At 56.0% G+C, this 27,302-nt stretch overlaps 3 protein-coding genes across 4 annotated transcripts; 1 reads left to right on the forward strand and 2 right to left on the reverse strand.

Annotated features, from left to right (window-relative positions):
• Nucleotides 1-4,878: 4,878 nt before the first annotated feature.
• HJV (hemojuvelin BMP co-receptor) lies at nt 4,879-8,230 on the reverse strand. Its single transcript, XM_066567967.1, has 3 exons — nt 8,137-8,230; nt 6,036-6,541; nt 4,879-5,505 (listed from the first exon to the last, which is right to left on the reverse strand). Exons 1-3 carry the CDS (start codon nt 8,228-8,230, stop codon nt 4,879-4,881), a joined length of 1,227 nt encoding a protein of 408 aa, XP_066424064.1.
• A 3,492-nt stretch (nt 8,231-11,722) lies between these two features.
• Nucleotides 11,723-13,394, forward strand: BOLA1 (bolA family member 1). Of its 2 annotated transcripts, none has more exons than XM_066568000.1 (2): nt 11,723-11,825; nt 12,436-13,394. In XM_066568000.1, exon 2 carries the CDS (start codon nt 12,446-12,448, stop codon nt 12,863-12,865), a length of 420 nt encoding a protein of 139 aa, XP_066424097.1. In that variant the 5' UTR covers nt 11,723-11,825; nt 12,436-12,445; the 3' UTR covers nt 12,866-13,394. The 2 variants fall into 2 exon arrangements, with proteins under 2 accessions (XP_066424097.1, XP_066424098.1); XM_066568001.1 differs by having other exon boundaries at nt 11,743-11,791.
• Nucleotides 13,395-13,514: 120 nt separating this feature from the next.
• SV2A (synaptic vesicle glycoprotein 2A) lies at nt 13,515-25,719 on the reverse strand. Its single transcript, XM_066567999.1, has 13 exons — nt 25,520-25,719; nt 22,440-23,175; nt 21,327-21,507; nt 20,130-20,281; nt 19,917-20,050; nt 19,211-19,300; nt 18,847-18,957; nt 18,679-18,767; nt 17,915-18,079; nt 17,690-17,823; nt 16,886-17,089; nt 16,005-16,164; nt 13,515-15,015 (listed from the first exon to the last, which is right to left on the reverse strand). Exons 2-13 carry the CDS (start codon nt 23,017-23,019, stop codon nt 14,832-14,834), a joined length of 2,184 nt encoding a protein of 727 aa, XP_066424096.1. The 5' UTR covers nt 23,020-23,175; nt 25,520-25,719; the 3' UTR covers nt 13,515-14,831.
• Between the last annotated feature and the right edge of the window lie 1,583 nt (nt 25,720-27,302).

A 27,302-nucleotide genomic window follows, 5' to 3' on the forward strand; every position in this document is an offset into this window, starting at 1 on the left:
ATAACTATAACTATAACTATAACTATAACTATAAAATTATAAATATAAATATACATATACATATACATATAAATAAATAAATAAATAAATAAATAAATAAATAAATAAATATATATACACATATATATATATATACACATATACATATAAATAAATAAATAAATATATATATATATGAAATAAATTTATAGCCGAAGAGGAAACCCAAAGCCTAGCAGAAAACTCACCTGTAGACACCTGAAAATGGGAAATACTGACTTAGAAATGCCATAAAATAAAATGAACGTTGTTAAGGAAAAAGATTGAACTAAAAAAAGTGTTTAAAAAATAAAACTAGATACTAAAAAAATAGGACTATAAAAAATTATAATACTTGAGAAAAATAGAACTATAAAAATACATTATAATAAACCCCACAAGGAGTAATTTTAAATTATTAGCCTTAAAGCATTTACAACATAGTGTAATGACAACTAATAAACCAAAACCCATTTATAATATATTATAATTAAAAAATAGTTAACTTCTAATTGTAATAGCATATATTATAACATCTATTTTGGTAACGTTTATTTCTATTATTTTATAACATTTATTTCTATTGTATTTATTATTTTTAACATTTCTCTATTTCTATAACATTTCTTTTTAACATCTAATTATAACATCTCTATTGTCTCACCCTTCTCATAACACTAAAAAGAAAATCCAATTTTTTAAAAACACCTCTCAATTGCCCAAACTCTAAGTAAAAAAAAAAAAAATTAAAAAAAAATTTTAAAATCCCTTTTTTTTTTGCTGTTTTGTCCCCAGCCAAAGTTTTTGACCCCCGTATTTGAGATTCTGCAGGGACAGCGATCTGGGATCCCCTTTTCCCCTTCCCTCAGGGCTTGCACAGGAGGATTTTTTTCCTGTGAAATTCCATTTTTCCAGCTCCCACTGGAGACTGGGATGTGGAAATTCTCCATCCAGGTGGGCTTTCCTCCCCTGTTCTCTGCCCCGAGGGTGTTTTTCGGGGCAGGGAGAGGGAGAGAAGGTTCCAGAAGAGCTCAGCCGTCCACAAACAAGGAGGGATTCAGACCTTGGGAATGCAAAGTCCCGTGTTTGCCATCTGCTCTGGCAGGAACGGGCAGCGACATCAGAGAGGGGCAGAGCCCCTGGAGCCCCTCAGACAGCAAAGAAATGAGGAATTTCCCCTGCTTTTCACAGCAGAAACTGCTCCGAGCTGGGAGTGTCGAGCTCGGGGAAGAAAAGCTTTGACTTGGAGCCATCTGGTGTCTGGAAGGTGTCCCTGCCATGAGCAAAATGATCTTGAAGGTCTTTTCCAGCCAGAAGCAATCTGGAAGGAAGGAATTCTGGAATTCTGTGATTCCTTGTGGATTGGGGTGAGGATGGAAATCCTGTAACTCTGGAGCTCTGACTGTGCCGCAGTGCTGGGATCTGTGGACATCTGGAGGCTTTCCCAGGAATGGCAGAGGATTCTCCATCCATCCATCCATCCATCCATCCGTCCGTCCGTCCGTCCGTCCATCCATCCATCCGTCCGTCCGTCCATCCATCCATCCATCCATCCATCCATCCATCCATCCATCATCCATCCATCCATCATCCATCCATCCATCCATCCACCATCCATCCATCCATCCATCCATCCATCCATCATCCATCCATCCATGGATCCATGGATCCATCCATCCATCCATCCATCCATCATCCATCCATCCATCCATCCATCCATCCATCCATCCATCATCCATCATCCATCATCCATCATCCATCCATCATCCATCCATCCATCCATCCATCCATCATCCGTCCATCATCCATCCATCCATCCATCCATCCATCCATCCATCCATGGATCCATCCATCCATCCATCCATCCATCCATCCATCCATCCATCCATCCATCCATCCATCCATCCATCCATCATCCATCCATCCATCATCCATCCATCATCCATCCATCCATCCATCATCCATCCATCCGTCCGTCCATCCGTCCGTCCATCCATCCATCCATCCATCCATCCATCCATCCATCCGTCCATCCATCCATCCATCATCCATCCATCCATCCATCCATCCATCCATGGATCCATCCATCCATCCATCATCCATCCATCCATCATCCATCCATCCATCCATCCGTCCATCCATCCATCCATCATCCATCATCCATCCATCCATCCATCATCCATCATCTCCCTCTGTCCCAGGGCCATCATCCATCCTGTCTCACAGGGCCCCCACCTCCCTCTGTCACAAGCCCAGCATCTCCTCTGTCCCAGGGCCACCACCTCCTCTTGACACCCAACAGAGCTTCAAACCCGAGCCATGGCCATGCATGGGGTTCATCTAAATGGGGAAAAAGTGCCAAACATGGGGTGGTCCTGGCCCATTCCCAAATTATTCCACCCTGCTCCTGCTCAGAGCCACCCCGGGGCAGGGACAGGCCTCTTCCCCCACCCCAAACCCAGGAGCCGAACGTCGGCGCCAACCCGAGTTGTTGATGTCAACAAAGTTGTTTCCATTGACGTCAAAGGACTTTGGATCGACCCTTCCCCTCCCTGGCTGATGTCACCTGCTAAAAACCATCTCAGCCTCTCCATCCAGCTCCAACAGGGCCCGCTTGGGGGAATTCACCACCCAGCTGGAGCTGAGGGGGTTCAGGGTGGTCTCCCATGAGGAAGAGGCCTCAGGAGAAGGTTTGGGTTGGGTATTTTGGGATTTGTGTTCGTGGGAAGGGAGGTCAGACCTTGGAACCATCCTGGATGTGTTCAAAAACAAGTGGTGCCTGTGGTCATGGGTCAGGAGCGGCCTTGGCAGTGCTGCGGGAGAGTTAATGATTAATGATCTCAGAAGTTTCTCCTACCTTAATGAGTCCATAATTCATCAGCAGCAGCTCCTCCACGTTGTAATCCCGTTGTCAGAATTGTCCGTGTTGGGCCACTCCTGGTGTAAATCTGGGTCGGGCGGAGCTGCCGAGCCTCAAAGCTGGAACCAGAGCTCTCCAAATCAGAATTCCGGGACATTTTCAGTTTGGGAGCTGCTCTCTGAATTTCAGAGGTGGCTCCTGAGAAAGGGCTGGCAAGGAAAGCTCCAGGCCCAGTCCTGGTGGCGCAGGTTCCTGGCTGTTCAGGAGGAGGGAAGGTCTGGTTCCACTGGGAACCCTCCTTTCCCCAGGGAATTCTTGTTGAGTGGCTCTACAGGCCAACAACTAAAGGACAATTGGGTTCTGCATCATCAAACCCACCCCATTTCCACCAGGAGCTCCAGCACCACCAACGCTGCTCCTGAGGATTTCATCCCTACAAGGGGGTTTCATCCCCATGGAAAACGTTCTCCCCATGGAGGATTTTCTCCCCCTCCAGAGGGTTTTATCCCTCCCCAGATGATTTTCTTCCCAAAGGGACACGTGGAGCACATCAGGAAGCAGCCTGCTTTCCTCTCCATCCACCCAAAGCTCCGGAGTCAGAGGAACAGGGGAGGAAGGAGATATTCTTATCCTCATCTGCCTCTGCTGCCCAAAGACATGAAGAGACAGATGACAGGAAATGGGGAGACTCAAAAATAGACCCTTTAATGTCAAACCCACCAGGGATTACCAGGAGCAGAATAAAAAACATGGAGCAGGCCTCCTGCTCCTCACTGTGTGCTCTGAGCACCCATCTGAGGGGGAACTCGCAGCGATGTCCATGAAATTATTTCCTGTGTGCTCTTTGTGCTCTTGGCACAAAAGAGGAAAGAGAAAACTCCGTGGATGTATTGGAACTTGAGTTGTAGAACCTCCCTTGATGGAGCCTCCGTGCCTGGCGGGGCGGAAATTCCCTTTTCCCCCACGTCCACAGGCCCTTCCTGCAATTCTGTGGGACAGGGATGGCCAAGTTTTTAACACTTTATTAAAAATAAAGGAAAGCCTTCCCTAAGGAAATGATTTCTCCTGTAGAGCTCCATCTGCTTTACTGAAATCCTCTGAAAATGTGTGAAATTTGCCCTCCCAGTCCTGCACCTTCCACGGGGCAATGCCCTGCCCCTCTGTGTGCCCAGCTGGCTCCCTGCCATCAGGAATTCCATTTTTCCAAACAAAAGCTCCAGATTGGGTTGGATTTGAGCAGCAACGGAGAATCTGGGCCCAAGGGAGAGAGCTCCCAAGGGGTGTTTTGTCCTCCCTAGAACCTGACACCGCTTCCCAAGTCCAGACCCAGCTAAATTGAGTCCACAACAGGTGCCAAGAAAACAAGGAAAAATAGCAACAGTGGCCTGGGATATAGGAGATCTCAAGCTCCACAGCTCCCACTGCTGGAGATTCACTTGTTATTTATCCTGTAAGAGGAGCACATGGACAAAACCCGGCTGATTTCTACTCAAAAGTCTCCCTCTTGGTCCCAACTTTCCCCAGAATGATTTGTAGCCTTGCTCTGCTTTGGGAGCAGCTGGGTCCCAAATCCATTAATTTTTAAATTTTTTTTAACTGCTAAAAATTGGGCTTTGGGCTTTGAGTCTGTCATTTCTGGATCTGTAGGGCTCCTGAGTGGAATTCTGCTGGATTAACAAGGGGACAAAGGTGGGAAATAATTTACGGAAAGGCTCTGAGGGACAGAGGGGGTTTCTAACCCTGGGGGTTTATTTTTCTTTGATGCTCTGCAGTGCCACATCCTTAGGGGAAAAGGAACATGTCAGAATGGAACAGAAAAATTTGGAACTGCCTTCAGGAGAGGAGCTGGGAGTAGCTGCACCATCCCTGTGAGACCAGTGGGTGCAAACCAGGGCTTCACCCCTTCCCTCTCTTGGGTCTCTGAGACACCTCCTTCAAGATGAGGAACCTTCAAGGCAGAGCCAGAAGCTCTCACAGGTTCCCTATGGAGCAGGCAGGGCTTAAAAGTGCAACAAAACAGCCCAAAATCCACACGGGAGGAGGAAGAGGAGGAGGAGAAACGATGGAGAGCTGAGCTGGCAGCCTCCCCCAGCTTGGAAGATGTGGAGCTTCTCAGCATCGGGCAGGAAGAGCCGAGCATCCTCCAGCGCCCCGTGCGCTGCCATGGTGAAGTTGGCGTCCCCCGAGGTCACCACATCAAAGACACACGACTGGAAGTAGACATCCTCCACGGGCAGCATCTCCCGGCAGAGCGCCCGCGCCGTCTCCGCGGGGACGCGCCCGCGCCCGCGGGGGCTGCGGGACATGCGCTGGCTGTGGGGACAACCGCCCACGCAGAGCTGCAGGTCCTGCTCCTCCGTGAAGGCCCTGGCCACCTCCTCGGCGGCGCGGATGGAGAAGGAGAGCTGGCGGCCAGCCTGGCGCACGGCGATGGTGGTGCCGATGTAGCCGGCGCGGATCTCCACGTGCCGGCCGGGGCTGAGCTCGCGGACGGACAAACTGCTCCCGCCGGGACGCGCGCCGCCGTTGACGGAGCCGTCCTGGAAGGCTGCGGGGAGGTTGTCCAGCTCGGCCTGGTAGACCTTCTGGTCGATGCATTCCTTCATGTTCTTGAAGATGATGGTGAGCTGCGGGGAGTGGGGTTGGTTGGAGGGCGGTGAGTGTGGTGGGTGTGGTTCCATCACAGGGGTTGGGGGTATCTCAGGATGGAGGTCCCGCCTCACCTATCCGTCCTTAAACCATCCCCGCCACAGTCCTTTGGGGACAACTACAATATTTCCTTCTTTTTTTAACACCATTTAAGCAATGGAAAAACTCAGGTGGAACCAAACCCAGCGAGATTCCTCCAGGTATCCTATGAACCATGAGATTCCTTCAGGTACTCCAAGATTCCTCATGGCACCCCATGGACCACAGAATTCCTTTAGGTACCCCCATAGACCACAAGATTTCTCCAGGCACCCCATGGACCACAAATTCCTCCAGGTACCCCATGGACCACACAATCACCTGACAGCAGCAGGAGTATTTGAGGGTCCCCTCAACAACCTTCACCACCGTTGTCCCTCCTTCCTCATGCCCCCCTGGGTCTGAGGGGGTTCCAAGGATTTTGGGAAGCACAGGAGGTGCCCTGACCCTGGATTTGCACTAACCTTACCTTGCTGGTGACCGTTGCGTTGGACCCCTTGGCCACCGGCGAACTGGTGGCTTGCACAAACAGGTAATCATTGTCCAAGAGCGGCCAGGAGCCCTCCACCCGGCACGTGTGGAAATCATCATGAAAGGTTCGGATGTGGGGGTCCCCAAAAGCAGCACAGTGCTGGAAACCGGGGGGCCGGCCGTGCTTGTAGAGGAAACTCCTCTCGTAATCGCAGATATCGAGCGACTCGAAGCCGTGCGCGGCGTTGGGCGCCGCGGGCCGGGGCCGCGGCGGGGCCGTGGGGCCTTCCTTGGAGCAGTTGTTCTGGATCATGAGGTCCTCGATGCCGTGCACGGCGGAGTGGAAGGCCAGGTCGCCGCGGCAGGTGCGGGCGGTGCGGCGGGTGCACAGCGAGTAGGAGCGCAGCGCGGTGCAGAAGGCGGCGCCGCGCTCGGGGCCGCGCAGGTGCAGCGTGGCCGCCACGTACTCCGAGTTGCAGCGGAGGATCTTGCACTGGGAAGAGACTGAGGAAGAAGGGGTGGGTTGGGGAAAGGGCAGGCTGTCCTCTCCCATTGCAGATTTCGAGGCAAGACGTGTTCTGTTACCATCTGAATAGCTGCTGGCTTTTGTCAAGTGGGCAGTTTTCCTTATTGTCACGGACATATTTTATGAAAAATCCTTTCCTTAAGATCTTTTTCTCTTGAGAAGCTGAGAAGCCTCAGAAACAAAATGTAAACAATGATTATCTGCTGCTGTAAAATGCAACAGGTGCAGCTTTGATTGGTCACATGTGGTTGTTTTTAATTAATGGCCAATCACAGTCCCGCTGTCTCAGACTCTCTGGTCAGTCACAAGATTTTATTATCATTCCATTCTATTCCTTTCAAGCCTTCTGATGAAATCCTTTCTTCTATTCTTTAGTATAGTTTTAATATATCATTTTCTTTTAATATAATATATATATATATCATAAAATAATAGATCAGCCTTCTGAAACATGGAGTCAAGATTCTCGTCTCTTCCCATGTCAGAGTTGCCTGCAAATTCAACAGTCTGGAGATTCTGGAACACCAGCACAGCTCTGCCTGGAGGGAGGAGCCAAGCATTCCTACCTGGACATAATCTGGAGATTCTGGAACACCAGCACAGCTTCTGCACTGGATTTCCCAGAGGAGCAGCAGCTGCCTCTTCTTCCCCTGGATCTTCAGAGGAAGACTACACCCTTTTCTCCAGGATCCCTGCTCCAGCAGAACCAGCCCTGGCACTGCAGGAGGGCTGAGCCACAATTCCAATGGGACTGCCACCAACACCCCACAGGGTGTCAGGTTGGGTTCTGACTCTGGCAGTGTTGTCTTGGTTCACTGCATTGTTTATTTTATCCTTTTATTTTCTTCCCTATTACAGAACTGTTATTTCCTGCTCCCATATTTTCTGCTTGAGAGCCCCTAATCTAAAATTTATAGCAATTTGGAGGGGTGGGGAGGATTTACATTCTCCATTTCATGGGAGGCTCCTGCCTTCTTTAGCAGACTTCTGTCTTTCCAAACCAAAACATCTCCCTGTAATATTTGCAGGCAATCCCAGCGAGGGGAGAGAAGTGATGCATCTGACTCCATCTTATCAGAAGGCTAATTAATTATTAATTTTTTATACTATTATTAAAACTATTATACTATTATCATTATTAATTTTATTATTAATTTATTATGCTATTATTAATAATAGCATATTATGGTAATTATTAATTTTATTATTAATTTGTTATACTATTATTCAATATTATATTACACTATATGACATTACATCTAAACTGAATCTGTCTGCAAATAAACAGACAACAAAACAGAACTCTCCTTTGTTTTAGTTAGTTTTAACCAGCTAAAATAAAAAAAATTCCCTGAACCATCGGGGGTTTTCCCTTTTCTTTAAACCTGTTTAAACCTGCTCGAAACTGAACACCCAAAAAACCACCAACATCTCACACCTCTAACCCACCAAACTAAACCTAAACCACAACATTCCCCCCACCGTCCAGCTCGAGATTCTCACGGAGATTCCTCCTGGAAGTGCTTTTCTCCTGATTTTTACAGAGAACAACTCTGCCCACGTGGACCCTTACCATGCCTGAAGAGGAAGAGGAGCAGGAAAGCTCGGAGGAAGAAGCCAAAGTTTTCCAGCTGCCCTGGGCTCCTACTGTGGGCAGCTCTCCCCATTCCCATCCATGCAGAGCTCGGGGGGTCTCTCACCCACCAGCAGCTCCTGGCTTCATTCAGCAGCTCCCCTGGAAGCAGAGGGGGGATTGGGGAGATGGGACTGAGAGGGGCACTTGTTAAACACCATTTGAGCAGTGGAAAACTCAGGTGAAGCCAAACCCAGCAAGATTCCTCCAGGTACCCCATGGACCACAAGATTCCTCCAGGTACCCCAAGATTCCTCCAGGTACTCCAAAATTCCTCCAGGTACCCCTTGGACCACAAGATTCCTTTGGACACCCCATGGACCACGAGATTCCTTCAAATTACCCAGGTACCCCAAGATTCTTCCAGGTACCCCGAGATTCCTTCGGGTACCCCACAGACCACAGGAGCAATTCCAACCCAGCACTTCCAAGGCCACCACTTGTCCCCCGGTGGCACATCCACACCTCCAGGGATGTGACTCCACCTGGGCAGCCCATGCCACACCTTGACCACCCTTTCCATGAGGAAATTTCATCACCCTGAAATTTTATCACCCTGATATCCAACCTAAACCCCCCCCCCTCGCCGGCGCTGCTTGAGCTGTTTCCTCACAGGGGTGGGCGTTGAGCATTTCACTCCACCCTCACTTTGGGGACACCACACGTGGGACCAGAGCCATCCCTTGGTGCCAACCACATCCTTGGAGCCTCATTCCTGCTCTCCCGCTGCCCCCTCACCTGGTTCAGCCTCCTCAGGGAGCTCCTTCCCCGCGTCCTTGTCACAAGCTCTGCCCCAAGTGACAGCCACAGAGACTCGTGGAATAACCCGGGAGAATTCCAGCCCCTCTGGGCTCCTCCATGGTCCTGCAGCTGGATCAATTTGGGGTCCCGGGAGCCCTTCCAGGGGACAGAGAAGGGAGCCCCCCGTGGCTCCTCGTCCCTGGCCACCTTTGCTCTGTCCTTTCCCCCCGCGGGGCAGAGGCGGGGGTTGAAATCGATCCCTCTAAATTTAGCTGGGCTCTGCTCCAGCCCTGGAACAACAGCCAGAGCGTGGAGAAGGTGGGGCACGGCAGCTCCAGGTTTGGGGAGCCCCCAGCCCGTGGGGAATGTGGGAGCTGCCCTGGGTTTCCCTCCTTGGAAGCTCCTGTGGGCACCACCCGGGGGTGAATCCCTGTGGGAAAAGCTTTTCCCTGTGGGACGTGTCCAGCAGGGAAGGGGATGGTCCCTGCCAGGGAACACTTTTCCCAGCATTTTGTCTCCTGGGGCACAGCCAGGTCCTGAAGGCAAACATGGCACGGGCCAAAGCTGGCCAATGTCCCCAGGGGTCACCCCAGTGTCCCCAGGGCTGGTGGCCAATGTCCCCAGGGGTCAATGACTGCCAGGCCATGCTGGCTGCACTCCTGAAATGCCACCTACACCTGCAGGAGGCAGCTGCACCAACCCCTGCAAGGAGAAGGAATGGTCAGGAACGTCCAAACTGGGATTTTCCAGGTCCATTCCCACCTGAAATGCCACCTACACCTGCAGGAAGTGCTGCACCAACCCCTGCAAGGAGAAGGAACGGTCAGGAACGGTCAGGAATGGTCAGGAATGGTCAGGAACGTCCAAACTGGGATTTTCCAGGTCCATTCCAGGGGCCACGGAGGAGATGGGTGGGAAGTTGGGCCCCTCAGCATTTCCAGCACCCACAAATCCCCTTGGGAACACATTGAGGAAATCCTTCTGGCTCCTAAACCGAGTTCCTGCTGTTTTCCACCTGCAGGGAGCAAATCCTGGTGCCCACCTGAGCCCAGGAGAGCTCTGGGATTGGGGTGGGAAGAGAAGAATTTGGGGAAATCGGTGTTTGCCAGAGGGCTGGAAGAGTGGATCCCTCTTCTTTCCAGGATGCAGAATCAATCCCAAAGGATGCGTTCTTCCTTCCATGCCATGCTTGGAAGGAAATAAATCCCATCCCTCCAGAAATAATGGAAATAAATCCCATCCCAAACATAAATCAAGGAAATAAACCCCATCCCTCCAGAAATAAAGGAAATAAACCTCATCCCAAGCATAAATAAAGGAAATAAATCCCATTCCATAAATAAGGAAATAAATCCCATCCCTCCAGAAACCAGGGAAATAAATCCCATTCCTCCAGAAATCAAGGAAATAAACACCATTCCTCCAGAAATCAAGGAAATAAATCCCATCCCAAACATAAAATAAGGGAAATAAAAATATGAAAAATCCCATCCCAAGCACAAATCCCATCCTTCCATCCCCACACCCCATCCAAGGATCCCAGCACTCCCCTTACCCCAGAAAATGCCACGAGATGGGCACCAAATCCCCCCAAATCCCGAGGAAAATCCTGGTCCCTGCCTGGGGCGGGAATGAGGAGGGAATCCCGGCTGTTGCCACCCAGGCTGGGGGCAGAGGGAGGAAAAAACAGCTGAAGATCCTGACAGGGGAGCAGGAGCTGAGCGGGCTCCGCTTTAAAAATAGCCAGGGGGGATTTTGGATCCCAAAAGGCAAATTCCAGTGGGGAGGGGAAGGCAGGGCCGAGGTTTCCCAAGCACACGCAGAGGAGGGGGTGAGGTGGGCACGGAATCCCTCGGGGCCGCCCCATCCTCGGGGCTCTCCAGGTGTGGGAGAAGTTTTACGGAGATTTCTGTGAGCCACAGAGGAGTTTGGGATCCACGTTCGCCCCTGGAAGAATTTCCTACCAAGGTCTTTGACACAGAAACCAAGGAAAAGAAAAAAGGAGAAAAAAGAAGGAGAAATAAGAGAAACCTGAAACTGTCCCAAAAAGCACTTTTTTTGTTTCTTGTGAGCAACGAGTGTAAATTTATGAGCTTTGTAAAAATGGATAAAAAGCATAAATAGAATAAAAACAGGTCTGAAGCCTCCTGAAAATGGAGAGCGTTTCTTGGTGTTGTCTCCATCTCAACTACGACAGGGATTTGGGGATTTGGGAATTTGGGGACTTGGGGAAGAGGTTTTACAGGGATTTCTGTGAGTCAGAGAGAAGTTTGAGAAGAGGATGCACGCCACGAGGTGGCAGCAGGACTGGCAGGAACCACAGAAAAGTAAAACAAATTTAAAAACCCAAAAGAAACCCCCAAAAAAGCACCGAAAGAACTCCCTTCTTTTAGTTTTTAGGGAATCTCATAAGAGCAAACTCGGAAAATGAGGGTGAACCTGGAAAAATAAGGATGGTCTGGGAAAAATCAGGATGAAATAGGAAAATGATAAGGAAAGAAATGAGGAGAAATAAAAAATGAGAGTGAATTTGGAAAATATGAGGACGGCGCTGGAAAAATAGGGGTGAATATGGAAAAATCAGGATAAAAGTAGGAAAATCAGGGATGAACCTGGAAAAATCAGGATGAAATTAGGAAAAGAATAAGGAAAAAAATGAGGAGAAATTAAACGGTCCCGTGTCCCTCATGCACATCTGGCCACGCCCCCACACCTCAGTCTCCGCCTGGTTATCCATATAAGGATAAAGAGGGCGTGGTTTTGCGTGTATGGGCGGGGCATACACCGCCTGCGGTGATTGGGCGGGTTGAGTCACGTGGCGCAGCTGCGGCGGTGTCACGTGACGGCGGGAGCGGTGAGGGCCGTGAGGGAACCGGGAAGGATCGGAGGTACCGGGAGGGAACCGAAGGCTTTGGGGACTTTGGCAGCACCTGCTGGTCCCGAGGGGTGCCCTGTGGGAGGATCGCGGGGTACCCGCGGGGGACAGGGGGGCTCTGAGGGGGGGTCAGGGCCTTCCCGAGAGCTCCGGGCCTGAAAGGTCCCCGGGACACCCCCGTGCGCCCCCTCCGCCGTACCCGGAGCAAGGGCTGGTCCGGCAGGGCTCCCTCAGACTCGCCGGCCCCAGCACCCCGGTATTCCCTATTCCACTCCCCCCAGCCCCCAATTATTCCCCATTTCCCTACTTTGTTCCCCTTCCTCCGCCCCCAGCTCCCCCTTATTCCCCGTCCCGCCACCCCCAGCACCCCCTTATTCCCCATTCCACCCCCCAAGCCCCCCTTGTTCCCTATTCCGACGCCCCCAATAACCCGGCAGAGCCTCCCCAAGCCCCCCATCCGTGTTTCCCCCCTCCTGAGACCCTCGATCCTCATCCCTGTCTCCCCCCACCACCACCCTCTCTCCCTCCAGCCTCCCCAAAAATCCTCAAACCCCTCCGGTGCCAGGTGGGGACCGGGGGGGTTTCTCCCCCTGCACCCCCCAATTCTCCCCTCTCTCTTGCAGCCCTTCCCCGATGCGGGGTCCCCTCCTTGCGGCCGCGGGCGCTGCCATGGGCGGCACGGGCGGTCCCCTGGCCCGCACCATCCGTGCCAAGCTGACCGCAGCCCTCCAGCCCACCCACCTGGAGGTTCGGGACGACTCCCCCCGCCACGGGGGCCCCCCCGGTGCCGAGACTCATTTCGGGGTGCTGGTGGTGAGCGGGCTCTTCGCGGGGCTGTCGCCGCTGCAGCGGCACCGCCTGGTGCACGAGGCGCTGCGGGCCGAGCTGGCCGGGCCCCTGCACGCCCTGCAGGTCACCGCCCGCACCCCCGAGCAGTGGCAGAGCGACCCCCAGAACCCCCCCGCGCCCCCTTGCCTGGGGGGCTCCAAGAGGGAGAAGAGACGCGGCGCCGGCGAGGAGGAGGAGGAGGAGGAGGCGGCGGGGAAGCAGTGAAGGCTCTGGGAGAGCCCCGGGAGCGGCGTGAGGCTGCCGGGACTCCCCCCAGGAACAACAGGACCCTCCCAGGGACAACGTGAGGCTCATGAGACGCCCCTAAAAACTGTGTGGAGCTCACGGGACCCCCCCCAGGAACATCAGGACCCCCTCAGGAACAACGTGGGGCTGCCAAGAACCCCCCCCAAAAACTGTGGAGCTCACGGGTCGCCCCCAGGAACAACAGGGGGCTCCTGGGACCCCCCCAGGAACACCAGGACCCCTCCAGGAACAACAGGGGGCTCCTGGGACCCCTCCAGGAACACCAGGACCCCTCCAGGAACAACAGGGGGCTCCTGGACCCCCACCCTGGTTTCAGCGTTGGGAGGGGGCAGAAATAATTGGGGTGACCCCCCCCGTGATGCTCTGCCCCAACCCAGCACCCACCCCTCCCTGCTCCCACCCACCCTGTGGGGGATTTTTGGGGTGTCCCTCCCATTTAAACTGAATTCATTCATTCATTAATTTAAATAAAACTGTTCTGTGGGCAGTGGAGAATCCTCATCCTTTTTTTTTTTTTTTGGGGGGGGGTGGTTGGTGGTAACTATTTTGTGCTTTTTTTTTTTTCTTTTTTCTTTTTTTGGGATGTTGTTTGTTTTTGTTTTGTTGGTTTGTTTTTTTTTTCCATTTTAATTAATTTACAAACACCTGAAACTACAGCACGGCACGACAGAGCTACAGGGGGGGGCCGGGGGGGCCCCCCAAGGACCAGCTACACCAAGGAGGGGACAAAGCACACGGGGGGGGCTGCTTGGAATGGGGGGGCTGCCCTGGGGCTGGGGGGGCCCCCCAGCTCTGCCCAACCCTATGGGAAAGGGGCAGAGCATGAGGGACCCCCCCCAAACCCCAAATTTTGAGGGGACACAGCACTGGGACCCCCCCTGAACCCCGATTTGAGCACTGGGGACCCCTTGTACCCCCATTTTTTTTTTTTTGGGGGGGGGTTTAGGGGCTGTTTGTGCTTTGCAAACCGCTGGTGGTTTTGGGGTGGGGGGAGGAAAAAGGAATAGGGGATTATTAATAGGGGATGTGGGGGGGACTTGGGGTGCAGGGAGGAGGAAAAGGGGGTGCAGGGAGCCCCCCCCTGACCCACACCATCCTCCCTCAAATGGGGAAAATCCTTTAAAAATCAGTTAAAAATCCCTAACTGGCAGTTTTGGGGGTCCCCCACTGCTGCACCCCAAATGAGACCATGGGGGGGGAGGGGCTGTGCTTTGCACCCTGAAAATTGGGGGGGCACCCCAAAATTGGGGCATCCTGGGGGTGTGGGAGCATGTGCTTTAAAGTGGGGGGGGCACCCTAAAATTGTCAAGGGGGTCCAAAGGGAGCTGCACCCCCCAAAGGGAGCTGCACCCCAATATTTTCTGCTCCCCCTCCCACCTCGAGGCACCCCAAGGGCTCTCAAACCCCCCCCCCCCCCAAAATCTGTGGGGGTTTGGGGGTTCCCTGCTGGGGATGGGGAAACTGAGGCACAGGGGGCTCCCACTGCTTCCTCCTCCTTGGCTCAGCAAGGATTTGGGGGTGCACAGAGATTTGGGGGGGGGGGGGTTCAGAGGGTCGGGGCCCCCCCTCTAAATCCTGTCCCCTAAAGCCCCCCAGGAATGAGCAGCAACTCACACAGGGGGTGACACCGAGAAAAGAAACTGGGGAGGCTCTGAGGGGGAGAATTGGGGGTCAGGGGGGAATTTTGGGGGGGGGGGGATGTCAGGGAGGTTTTGGGGGTACAGAGGGAATTTTTTTTGGGGGGGGTGGTTGGGTCCAAGTGCAAATGAAAAAGATCCCAAATGCTCCAAGAAGACGTTTCACAGTGTCTAACGCAGAACTAACCCCGGGGGCACGAGGAGATGAAGGGGGGGGGGGAATGCTGGATTTTGGGGGGTACCCCAGGGAAAGGGGAGGGTGGGGGTCCCTCTCCCCCGGCCCCCCATCACTGCAGGACCTGCCCCCTCGTCTCGGGCAGTTTGAGGGCCAGGGAGCTGCCGAGGGCCAGAGCAGCTGAGGCAAAGAGGATGGGCACGGCCTTGGTGATGCCCACGAAGGAGGTGAAGATGCTGATGCCCAGCACGGCTGCCAGCTTGCACAGGGCGTTCAGGAAGCCAAAGGCCGTCGTCCTGGGGAGGATGAGGAGGGTTGGGGTTGGTGGGGGCACCCCCCGGGGGTAGGGGTGGGTGCTCAGGCTCAGGGGGTACCTGCAGAGGGCAGGTGGTACCGCGGAATTGGCACCTGGAGGGTTGAAATGGGCACCTGGGCACTCCAAAATGGGCACCCAGCACCCCAAAGTGGGAACTCCAGACCCTGAAAGGGGCACCCAGCACCCCAAAGTGGGAACTCCAAACCCTGAAATGGGCACCCAACACCCCAAAATGGGAATTCAAAACCTTTAAATAGGCACCCAGCACCCCAAAATGGGAACTCCAAACCCCAAAATGGGAAGTCAAAATCCTGAAATGGGCACCCAGCACCCCAAAATGGGAACTCCAAACCCTGAAAGGGGCACCCAGTACCCCAAAGTGGGAACTCCAAACCCTGAAAGGGGCACCCAGCACCCCAAAATGGCAACTCCAAACCCTGAAAGGGGCACCCAGCACCCCAAAATGGGAACTCCAGACCCTGAAAGGGGCACCCAGTACCCCAAAGTGGGAACTCCAAACCCTGAAAGGGGCACCCAGCACCCCAAAATGGCAACTCCAAACCCTGAAAGGGGCACCCAACACCCCAAAATGGGAACTCCAAACCCCAAAATGGGAACTCCAAACGCTTAGATCAGCATTCAGCACCCCAGCCCCCCAAAATGGGAAGTCAAAATCCTTAGACGGGCACCCAGCACCCCAAAATGAGTACCAGGGCTGACAGGCAGCACCCAGAAACAGCTGGGAACCCACAGCTGGCACCCAACACCCCAAAATGGGAACTCCAAACCCCAAAATGAGAACTCCAAACGCTTAGATCGGCATTCAGCACCCCAGCACCCCAAAATGGGAACTCCAAACCCTGAAATGGGCACCCAGCACCCCAAACCTCCCACTCAGCACCCAAAACTTCTCACCCAGCACCCAAAACTTCACTCCTTGCACCCAAAACCTCCATCCCGTGGCCTCACCTCTTGTCAGAGGGGTAGAGCTCCACGGTGAGCACGTCGAGCGCGTTCCAGGAGGCGATGCTGACCCCCCCAAAGAGGCAGAGCAGGGCGATCATGGCAGACTCGCTGTTGCCAAAGGACAGGAAGAAGCAGCTGATGCAGGACATGACACTGGAGCCAGCTGGGGGACACGTGGACATGTCAGAGCATGGGGAAACTGAGGCACGAGGTCGGGACTGAGAGTCCCAAAAGGGAGAGGGAGATGGGGGTGACCCACCAGGAGGTCCCCAGGAGGTCCCCAAGAGGTCCCCAGAGATGGGGGTGACTGATGGGTGGGAGGAGGATGAAGAACGTCCTCAAAGGGCGATGGATGTGGGGTGACCCACCAGGGTAAAGGTGATGGATCAAGAGCTGGGGGTGACCCACCAGGAGGTCCCCAGAGATGGAATTGACCAATGGGTGGGAGGAGGATGAGGAAAGTCCCCAAAGGGGTGATGGATGAAGGTGGGGTGATCCACCAAGGTAAAGGTGATGGTGGTGGGTCAAGAGATGGGGGTGACCCACCAGGAGGTCCCCAAGAAATCACCAGAGGTGGGAGAAGGATGAGGAAAGTCCCCAAAGGGTTGATGGACTTTACCCCACCAAGGTAAAGGTGATGGTGGTGGGTCAAGAGATGGGGGTGACCCACCAGGAGGTCCCCAAGAGGCCACCAGAGATGGAGGTGACCAACGGGTGGGAGGAGGAGCAGGAAATTCCTCAAAGGGGTGATGGAGGTGGGGTGACCCACCAAGGTAAAGGTGATGGTGGTGGCTCAAGAAGATCAAGAGCCTGGTTTGGGCTGAAGGCACCTCCAGGACCCCTCAGCCCCACCAAGGCTGCCCCGAGCCCGTCCCGTTGCCCACCCAGCATGCGCAGGCGGCCGATCTTGTCCATGAGCAGGGCCGAGACGATGTTCCCGGGGAGCACAGCCAGGGTGCCCAGGAAGCTGACAAAGTAGATCATGTAGGCGTTGTTGTCGTCGCTGAAGTCCAGCTGGCAGCCCTCCTTGTTGTGCAGGAACGTGCTGTTCACCACCCGGCTGTTGATGAACTTGTACTCGAACAGATCTGGGGGGACAGTGGGGCCACGGGGTCACCCCATCTCCGTGCACACCTGCTGGCCCCTCTCACCCCAGCTGGTGGGTCAGCCACACTTCCATCACCTCCTTGGGGACCACTCTGCTCCTTATCTCTGCCACCCCAACTCCATGGTACCACTGGGGACCTTCCTCCAACCTGGTGGCTCACCCCCATCTTCATCAAAACCCTGGTGGGTCAGGTTATCTCTGCCACCCCAACTCCATCATGCCATCAAGGACTTTCCTGACCCTCCTCCAAGCTGGTGGGTCACATTATCTCTGCCACCCCAACTCCATCATGCCATCGAGGACTTTCCTGACCTTCCTCCAAGCTGCTGGGTCAGATTATCTCTGCCACCCCAACTCCATCATGGCACTGGGGGCTTTCCTGACCTTCCTCCAAGCTGGTGGCCCACATCCATCTCCATCCAAACCCTGGTGGGTCAGGTTATCTCTACCACCCCAACTCCATCATGCCATCGAGGACTTTCCTGACCTTCCTCCAAGCTGGTGGCCCACATCCATCTCCATCCAAACCCTGGGGGCCAGCCTGGTGGGTCACCCCCTCCCGGGGACCCCATTGCCCCACCTGTGTTGTAGAAGACGGTGGAGATGAAGGTGCAGTTCTTGAAGAAGGTGTTGCTGGAAGTGATGTCCTCGAAGTAGCACTCCTCAAAGAGCGAGTCCTCGAACGTCACCGACTTCATCTTCAGCCCGATGAACCTGCAGGGGGGGGGACAGGAAGGAGAGCCCAGCTGCCCCCCAAGCTCAGCCCCAAGCTCAGCAAGGCCAGGCTCAGCCTCCCCTCGCTCACTTGTCGTTGAAATACTCCCCACCACGGTGCACTTGGTTCTCCAGGGTGAAGTTGAAGGTGAAGTGCCGAACCTTCTCGCGCGTGAAGAGCTTGGTGCGCGACGCGTACTCGATGCTCTGCAGGTGCTTGATCATGTCCGGGAACCACACGGTGAGCCCGTAGTAGCTGCGGGGACAGGGGTGAGCGGGCACCACACACCTGGGCTTGCCAGAGCTGGCCCAGGGCTCCCAGGGCTATCCCAGGGATATTTGTTCCATCACATCCCGCTCCGTGCTGCCCCATCCCATCCCATGGATCCCATCCCACTGATCCCATCCCATCCCATCGATCCCATGGATCCCGTCCCATCCCATGGATCCCATCCCATCCCATGGATCCCATCCCGTCCTGTCCCATGGATCGCATCTCATCCCATTCCATTGATCCCATCCCATCCAATCCCATCCCATCCCATGGATCCCGTCCCATTCCATCCCATGCCTGTGATCCCGTGGATCCCATCCCATTGATCCCATCCTATCCCATCCCATCCCGTCCCGTCTCATCAATTCCATCCCATTGATCTCATCCCATCCCATCAATCCCATCAATCCCATCCCATCCCATTGATCCCATGGATCCCATCCCATTGATCCTACGGTTCCCATCCCATTGATCCCATGGATCCCATCCCATTGATCCCATCCCATTGATCCCATTGTCCCCATGGTTCCCATCCCATTGATCCCATCCCACGGATCCCACCCCACCCCACCCCGCAGCACCTGAAGGACATGGTGAACCACACCGCCATCATCATCAGCGTCACCCGCCGGTACTCGGGCACGAAGCACTGCTGGAAGTTTCTCCAGACCTGCGCAGGGACACGGGAGGTGACAAGGACACGGGAGGTGACAGGGGGCACAGGGAGCCCTGGGTGGCCCCGGCCTCACCTGCTGGGACAGGTTGAGGCATCGGACCAGCCAGCGCCGGTACCACGTCCCGGTGTCCGACTGGATCTCGATGAGCTCGTCCTCCCGCTTGATGGTCTTGATGTGGGTGACCTGTGGGTGGGACAGATTGAGGACACCAGGAAGCCACCAAAAACTTCACTCCTTGCACCCAAAACCTCCCATCTTGCACCCAAATCCTCCACCAGCACCCAGCTGTGCCTCAGTTTCCCCACTTGTTACAGCAGCATTCCCCTGGTGGTGCTTTTCCCGGAGGTGGGAATTGCACCCCTGCTCCTGGAGGACACCCCACCCTCACTTGGGGTGCTGGGGACCCCAGGGGGGTCAGCCCTGGGGGGGTCCTTACCGAGAAGACCCTCTCGGGGTGGCCCTTGGCCCTCATGTTGGTGTCATGGACCTGCTTCAGCACCATCCAGGCCTCGTCGTGCTTCCCGTTCTGTGAGGGCAGGGACGGGTCCCAGGTCACCCTGGGACACCCCAAACCTGGACCCTGACCCCCCATCAGCTGTCCCTGCCTGGGTTCCAGCACCCAACCAGGGATCCCCCCATCATCTTCATCTTCATCACCTCCTCAGGGTCCCCTCATCCCTCAAGGTTCCACCACCCACCTGAGTCCTACCACCTACCCAGGGATCCCTCCCTCATCTTCATCTTCATCACCTCCTCAGGGTCTCCCCATCCCTCTGGGTCCCACCATCCACCTGGGGATCCCTCCATCATCTTCATCACCTCCTCAGGGTCCCCCTATCCCTCTGGGTCCCACCACCCGCCTGGGGATCCCTCCATCATCTTCATCATCTCAGGGTCCCCTCATCCCTCTGGGTCCCACCACCCGCCTGGGGACCCCTCCATCATCTTCATCATCTCAGGGTCCCCTCATCCCTCTGGGTCCCATCATCCGCTTGGGGGGTTCCTGCCCAGTTCCACCCCTCTCCAAAACCCACCTGGGGCTTCCTGTCCAGGCCTCACCACCCCCTGGGCTTCCCTTCCTGGGGACCCACTCCAGCTCCCTGATGCACCCCAAATTCCCCAAATTCCCCCCCAGACCCCACCTCAAGGTAGAAGCGTGGGCTCTCCGGCATGGTGGTGAGCGCCCCGATGGCGAAGACCGAGGGGAAGGCGCAGACGAGGACGAAAACCCTCCAGCTGTGGAATTGGTACGCAGAGCCCATCTGGAAGCTCCAGCCTGGACAGGGGGGACAGGACACGGTGGTGGGGCCGAGCCCCGGCTCACCCCCCGTGTGCCACCAGCCCAGGGCTCCTACCGTAGTGCGGGATGATGGCCCAGGCCATGGCGGACGCGTAGATGCCCCCGATCATCCAGAACATGCAGAGCCAGCTCAGGTGCTCCCCGCGCTTCTCCTGCGCCAGGAACTCCGAGAAGTAGGAGAAGACGATGGGGATGGAGCCGCCGATGCTGGGGATGGAGGGGAGGGAGCAGCATCACCCCCTGCCCCACCACACGCAGCGGGGGATCAGCCCCTGCTCTGCGGGTCCCTGTGTGCAATTCACATTTTCTGGGAAAATCCCTTTGCCCAGGATTTTTCTCCCGGGAAGCTGAGAAGCCTCAGAGGAAAAGGAGAACAATAATTATGTGGTTTGCTTCTCCTGCGTTTTGCTGCTTTGGAATGTGGTTTGGAGGTTGTTTGCCCACAGGTGGTTGTTTCATTGGTCTCTGCTGTGAGTTGTTTTCACTCAGTGGCCAACTGGGGCCAACTGGGGACTCTGGAGAGAGCCACAAGTTTTTCATTATTATCTTTTTAACCTTCTGTAAGTATCCTTTCTGTATTCTTTAGTATAGTACAGTTAATATTAATATAATATAGTATCATAATATAATATAGCATCATAAAATAATAAATTAGCTTTCTGAGAACATGGAATCATATCCATCATTCCTTCCTTTGTCTGGGGGGAACACAAATACAACAACTGGTCCCCCCTGTAAGTATCCTTTCTGTATTCTTTAGTATAGTATAGTTAATATAATATCATAATATCATATCATAAAATAATAAATTGGCTTTATGAGAACACAGAGTCAGATTCATCATTCCTGCCTTCCTCTGGGGGAAACACAAATACAACAGCTGGCCCTTCCTGTAGGTATCCTTTCTGTGTTCTTTAATATAGTATCGTTAATATTAATATAATATAGTATCATAATATCATATCATATCATATCATATTGTATCATAAAATAACAAATTAGCCTTCTGAAAACACAGAATCAGATTCATCCTTCCTTCCTTCCTCTGGGGGGGACAAAAATACAAAAGCTGCCCCCCCCCCCGTAAGTATCCTTTCTGTATTCTTTAGTGTAGTACAGTTTAGCGTTCTTTAACGTAACATAATATCATAAAATAACAAATTAGCCTTCTGAGAACACAGAATCAGATTCCCCATTCCCTCCTTGGTCTGGGGGACGAAGGAAGCAAACCCAAGAGCTGGGCCCCCCTTACCCCACGCCCGAGAGCAGGCGGCAGAAGAGGAAGGTGCCGTAGCCCTGGACGAAGGAGGAGAAGAAGGCGAAGACGCTGTTGACGGAGAGGGAGATGAGGAGGCACTGCCTTCGGCCCAGCCGGTCGGCCAGCCCGCCCCACACGAACGCGCCCACCATCATGCCCAGGTACACGATGAGCCCTGGGGAGGGGAGGAGGGGGACACACAGCGAGGTCAGGGCTGGGGGACACAGGGACCTGCGCCCCGAGTCGCCTGGAGGAGGGGGAGCATCATGGGACCCTCTCCCTGAAATGCTGGGCGCCCTTGAGGGGAGGGGACAGAGTTCCCTGTTGTCCCCTGCTCTGCTCAAGGACTGTGGGACAAGAGCCCCCAGGACCCCCTCACCCAGCCCTGCCCCCTGTCCCAAGGTTGCCCCATCTCGGGGATGGGGGGCACTGGTGTCCCCTGGGGTCTGGGGGGTGTCAGGCTCTGGCAGGCATCACAGAGAAGGGGGAAGCCATGGAATAAACCCCCCCCCCCATGGCCCCCCCAAACCCAGCCTCAGCATCCACTGGTCAGCCCAAACCCAGCCTCAGCATCCACTGGCCAGCCCAAATTTCAGCCATTGCTCATGTGGGGACCAGTGTGGGACTGGGAGGAGGATGGTGGGAGCCCCACATCCCTTCCTGGACCCCACACCCCATGGCCTCCCAGTTCTTCCTGGTCCCCACACCCCATGGCCTCCCAGTTCTTCCTGGTCCCCACATCCCTTCCTGGACCCCACACCCCATGGCCTCCCAGTTCTTCCTGGTCCCCACACCCCATGGCCTCCCAGTTCTTCCTGGTCCCCACATCCCTTCCTGGACCCCACACCCCATGGCCTCCCAGTTCTTCCTGGTCCCCACACCCCTTCCTGGACCCCATGGCCTCCCAATTCTTCCTGTGTTCTTCCACAGCCCCTATGACCCCCCCCCCACATCTTCCTGAGCCGCCCATGTCCTTCCCCCTCCCCACCCTCCTGTGCTCCTCAATGTGTCCTCATGTCCCCCTACATTCCCCACCTCCCCACATCTCCCCCCGACCCTCCTGTCCCCCCACACCCCCCTACGTGCCCCCCGTGCCCCTCTCCTCACCCAGCATGCCCTTGTTGGAGTCGGACAGGCACATGTCCTTCTCGGCGCTGGGCAGGACGAAGCCCACCACAAAGATCTCCACGCCGTCAGCCATCAGGGCCAGGCCCAGGACAAAGTAGAGGGTCCACTGGAAGCGGCCGTGGCCGCATTCCTGCAGGATGAGCTCGTACTGCTGCGCCAGCTCCTCCCGGTCCTTCCTCCGCTGCCCCTCGCTGTCATCGAAAGCTCCGGCGGCCGCCGCGGCCCCCAGGCGCTCCCCGCCCTTCAGCGACTCCTGCCGGGGGATCCCTTGGTATTCGCCCTCGTAGATCTCATCCTCCTCATCGTGGCCTTCCGTGGCGTCGCTGGACACCCCCTCCTCCTCGTTGGCGCCCTCGCCCCCTCTGTAGTAGCCGTCCTGGGGCGCGTAGTCTTCATCGTCCTCCTCCTCCTCGAAGCGGGAGTAGGAGCGGCGGGTGTACTCGTCCTGCACTCGGTCCATGCCCCTGCTCACCTTCTTGGCCGCGTGTTTCTTCACCTCCTTGGCGATGTCCTTGGCGCCGCGGATGAAGGCGGTCCGGTCCCGGAACGACTCCTCCATGGTGCCCTCGGGGCTGGCTCGGGGCTGCTGCGGGGGCTGGGGGTGTCTCTGCTGCGGGGGCTGCGCCCTCAGGCCCGGGGTGAGGGGACAGGGGTGGTGGAGCCACCCATCCGTGGTGGAATGGGGGGCGGGAGGACCCTGGATGCCAGCCTGGACCTGGGAAGCCCAGAGAAAAGCAAGGCCGAGTTGGGTGGTGGTGGTGGTGGCCCTGAGTGTCACCTCGCAGTTTTTCTCCATCTCAGATGGAAACAGGAGGATTAGAGGACACAGTCTCAAGCTGCGTCAGGGAAGGGATGGGTTGGATGTTAGGGACAAAAAAAAAATTTCACCCAAAGAATAATAAAGTACTGGAATTGTCCTCCCAGTTGGATATTAGGAAATATTGGATATTCACTGAAAGAATAATAAAGTACTGGAATTGTCCTCCCAGTTGGATATTAGGGAAAGAAATTTTCCACTGAAAGAATAATAAAGTACTGGAATGCTCTTCCCAGGGAGGTGATGGAATCACCATCTCTGGATGTGTTTAAACAAACACTGGACATGGCACTGGGTGCTACAGTTGAGGTGTTAGGGCATAGGTTGGACTCTCTGACCTCAGAGGTCTCTCCCAACCTCATCATTCTGTGGTTCTGTGGTTTGGGGACCCCCTGGTGAAGCAGCAGGTGGGGCTGGGGTGGGGACAGGCTGAGAGGGGCTGGTTCCATGCCAGCCCCTTCCCCTCACCTGGGGGGCTCCCTGGGACCCCCCAGTCCTCCTGGATCCATCCCTTCTGCCCTCATCCCAAAGCACAGGGGGACAGCAGGGACTCAGCTGCCCCTCAGCACCCCAGGACTGAGAGTCACCCCAAAGAACAAGGTCTGGACTGAAGCTCCCCATTCCCCCGGGCACCACAGGGAGGATGAGGAGGTCAGAAGCTTCCCAAACCCTCCCAGCACCGCCCTGGCTGGGTGGCCCAGGGCACAGGAGCCCCTGAGAGGATCCCTGTGAGGGTCCCTCGAGTGACAACGACCCGAGTGTGCCAGGCCACGCTCACTGCAGGAGCTGCCAGGCAGGATTTACTGCAGGAGACGCCAGCCCTGGCACCTGCTGACCCGGCCAAAGGGGGCTGGGGGGTACCATGAGTCCCCCGGGGGGAGGAAAGGGGCACCCAAATACCTGGGGGTGGCATCTCCTTGTCCCCTCACATCCCAGCATCCCACCCCCTCTTCCCCACACCCACTGCACCGAGCCCGGCTCAGCTCGTGACAGGGACGGACCTGCAGCCCCCCAGCCCCCGATGCTGCTGCTCCTCCACCCTCGGGGGCTGTCGTGACCCCCCCCACACCCCCCCCAAGGGTTATTTTTATCTCTGGCCAGGCGGGAAGGAGCTGAGAGCAGAGGGACGCAGCCGGCGTCGTGTCCCCCCCTGGCCAGGAGAGGGGACAGGGCACGCAGGGACGCTAAATTTAGAATGGAGCTCTTTGGGAAGGCTGCAGGGAGGGGGGCTGCGGCACAGCACGGGCGGGCAGGTGGTTCTAGAGGATAAAACGGCAAATTCCCTCCCCCGGCTGCAGGGAGACCCCAGTCCCCTCCCCGGGGCTCCTGGATCCGTGACCAAGGTCATTTTGCTCCAGCCAGGCTCGAGGTTCCCTTTGGAATCTGCCCATGCGGGGCCGGCATTGCACAGCCCAGGAGGTGCTGGGGGTCGGGAGGAAGAAGGGGGAGCAGGGAGAGGCTGGGAGCACGGTGAGGAAGAGGATGGGCTGGGGGAGCAAGGTCACGGCTGGCTCCGTGTGACAGAGAGCGGCCGCACCAACCGGGGAGCCTCGAGCGGCCGAGCCGACGCCAGGAGCCAGAGCTGGCTGAGATCGGGGGCTTTGATCCCACAAGAGAGCCAGAAACGCCCCAGAGCACAATCCCTGAAATGTGGGAGCCGGGGAGATGCCCCAAAAATGCCCATTTTGGGGGCTGAACACGGCGCTGGCCCTGCAGCCCCGCCGTGGCGTTGGACGGCTCTGCACAAGGTTATCGGCTCTGGATCTGTCTCCTCCAAGAGGAGCCGAGGATGGATGGACCTGTGCTCCCCAAAACCCCCGAGAGTCCCAAGATGGGGGGGCTGCATCCCCCCCACACCCCCCCCCGCAGCCCCCAGGCTCCCTGCGGAACGCCAGGAACATGGCGACAAGGGGGGAGAGTTGGGAACCGCTCGTGTCCAAGGTCACCCCCCAACATCCCCCCCCTGCTACCCCTTCCCCAAAATCCCCCCGGTTCCCCCCTCCCATCCCTGCGGCGAATTCCCGATCCCCTCCGGCTGCTCTGCGGGGGGAGGATGAGAGGAGCCCCCCAAAAACGCACATCCAAAGGCAGAGCCCGGCTCCCGGGAAGGTTTTCCAGGACAAAATGGCCACAGCAAGTGGGGAAGGAGCAGCCGAACCCCGAATCCATCAGCGGCTCCGATTAACGCCGCGGGGAGGGGGGGGGGATGCGGGCTATAAACCCATTTTTTGTTCCCCCTTACCTGGCTCAGCCCTCGCCCCGCTCCAGCTCCTTCCCGGGGGATGCTCCGGTGAGCAAGGATGCTCCGGTGAGCAAGGAGATGACAGAGGATGCTCCGGCAGCGCCAGCAGCTCCCGGGTACCGGCGCTAGCGCCGCAGCCTCCGCCGCACACACGGAGCGCTGGGAGAGTCCATCGGCGCAGCCCCGGGAAGGGAGGGATCAACCACGGCACGCGGGGAACCGGGGGGGGCTCGGCGGGGGCGGGGGGCTCGGCCCACCGGGGGTGGGGAGCGCTGGATCCCCCGGGATGCGCAAGCGGAGCTCCCGGGGATCGCGGTTCCCGTGATGGAGACGCCGGGATGGAGCCGCTCCGGAGGCTGCGGGTGCAGGGGGGATGCGGGAGGGGTGGGGGGCATCAAGCGGGGACCCCCCCCCCCCCTCCACCGGAGCTCTCTCGGTGAAGCTCAGCCCGCCCCCAACCCGCGCTGCCGCCCCCCGCCCCCGTCACGGCTGAGTCACGGCCTCCGCGGGGCTGGATCGGGATTTTTTGGGATCAAATCGTCCCCGCCTGGGCTGGTCAGACACGGCCCCGAGGCTACAACGCGACACAAAAAAAAAAAAAAAAACCAAAAAAAAAGATGGATTTTTTTTTTAGGGAATTTTTAGGGCTGGAGATGCACGTTGCAGCACGGGATGTCCAAAGACACCCCCGTTTTCCATGGATGGATTGCTGAGGGTGGGAAATTGGGAGCTGCAAAAAAAAAAAAAAACCAAAAAACCCCAAAACCTCAGGGCTGTGGGGTGCTGGGTGCTCCTGGGACTGGCTGAGCTAAAAGTGGGGGGAGTTTGGGGTGTACCCACAAGCAAGATCCTCTCTGATCCCCTCTAGTGGGATGCCAGCATTCCCAGAGCCCCCTCATCCTGCACCCCAGCATTCCCAGAGCCCCCTCATCCTGCACCCCAACATTCCCAGAGCCCCAACCTTCCCTGCACCCCAACATTCCCAGAGCCCCCTCATCCTGCACCCCAACATTCCCAGAGCCCCCTCATCCTGCACCCCAACATTCCCAGAGCCCCAACCTTCCCTGCACCCCAGCATTCCCAGAGCCCCAATCTTCCCTGAACCCCAGCATTCCCAGAGCCCCAATCTTCCCTGAACCCCAGCATTCCCAGAGCCCCCTCATCCTGCACCCCAGAATTCCCAGAGCCCCCTCAACCTGCACCCCAGAATTCCCAGAGCCCCAACCTTCCCTGAACCCCAGAATTCCCAGAGCCCTCTCATCCTGCACCCCAACATTCCCAGAGCCCCCTCATCCTGCACCCCAGAATTCCCAGAGCCCCAACCTTCCCTGAACCCCAGAATTCCCAGAGCCCTCTCATCCTGCACCCCAACATTCCCAGAGCCCCCTCATCCTGCACCCCAGAATTCCCAGAGCCCCAACCTTCCCTGCACCCCAGAATTCCCAGAGCCCCCTCATCCTGCACCCCAACATTCCCAGAGCCCCCTCATCCTGCACCCCAACATTCCCAGAGCCCTCTCATCCTGCACCCCAGAATTCCCAGAGCCCCCTCCTCCTGCACCCCAGAATTCCCAGAGCCCCAACCTTCCCTGCACCCCAGAATTCCCAGAGCCCCCTCATCCTGCACCCCAACATTGCCAGAGCCCCCTCATCCTGCACCCCGACATTCCCAGAGCCCCCTCATCCTGCACCCCAACATTCCCAGAGCCCCCTCATCCTGCACCCCAGAATTCCCAGAGCCCCCTCATCCTGCACCCCGACATTCCCAGAGCCCCCTCATCCTG

This window comes from Molothrus aeneus, chromosome 31 (assembly GCF_037042795.1).
Source record: "Molothrus aeneus isolate 106 chromosome 31, BPBGC_Maene_1.0, whole genome shotgun sequence".
Lineage (NCBI taxonomy): Eukaryota > Metazoa > Chordata > Aves > Passeriformes > Icteridae > Molothrus > Molothrus aeneus.

Coding starts and splice junctions, on each gene's coding strand:
- HJV (XM_066567967.1), bottom strand. CDS start 8,230: ATGGGGAGAGCTGCCCACAGTAGGAGCCCAGGGCAGCTGGAAAACTTT. Junction 6,542..8,136: donor CCTCTTCCTCTTCAGGCATG/GTAAGGGTCCAC, acceptor CTTCTTCCTCAG/TCTCTTCCCAGTGCAAGATC. Junction 5,506..6,035: donor ACGCAACGGTCACCAGCAAG/GTAAGGTTAGTG, acceptor CACTCCCCGCAG/CTCACCATCATCTTCAAGAA.
- BOLA1 (XM_066568000.1), top strand. CDS start 12,446: ATGCGGGGTCCCCTCCTTGCGGCCGCGGGCGCTGCCATGGGCGGCACG.
- SV2A (XM_066567999.1), bottom strand. CDS start 23,019: ATGGAGGAGTCGTTCCGGGACCGGACCGCCTTCATCCGCGGCGCCAAG. Junction 19,301..19,916: donor GCCCACGCTTCTACCTTGAG/GTGGGGTCTGGG, acceptor CTGCCCTCACAG/AACGGGAAGCACGACGAGGC. Junction 17,824..17,914: donor GGGGAGTATTTCAACGACAA/GTGAGCGAGGGG, acceptor CCCCCCCTGCAG/GTTCATCGGGCTGAAGATGA.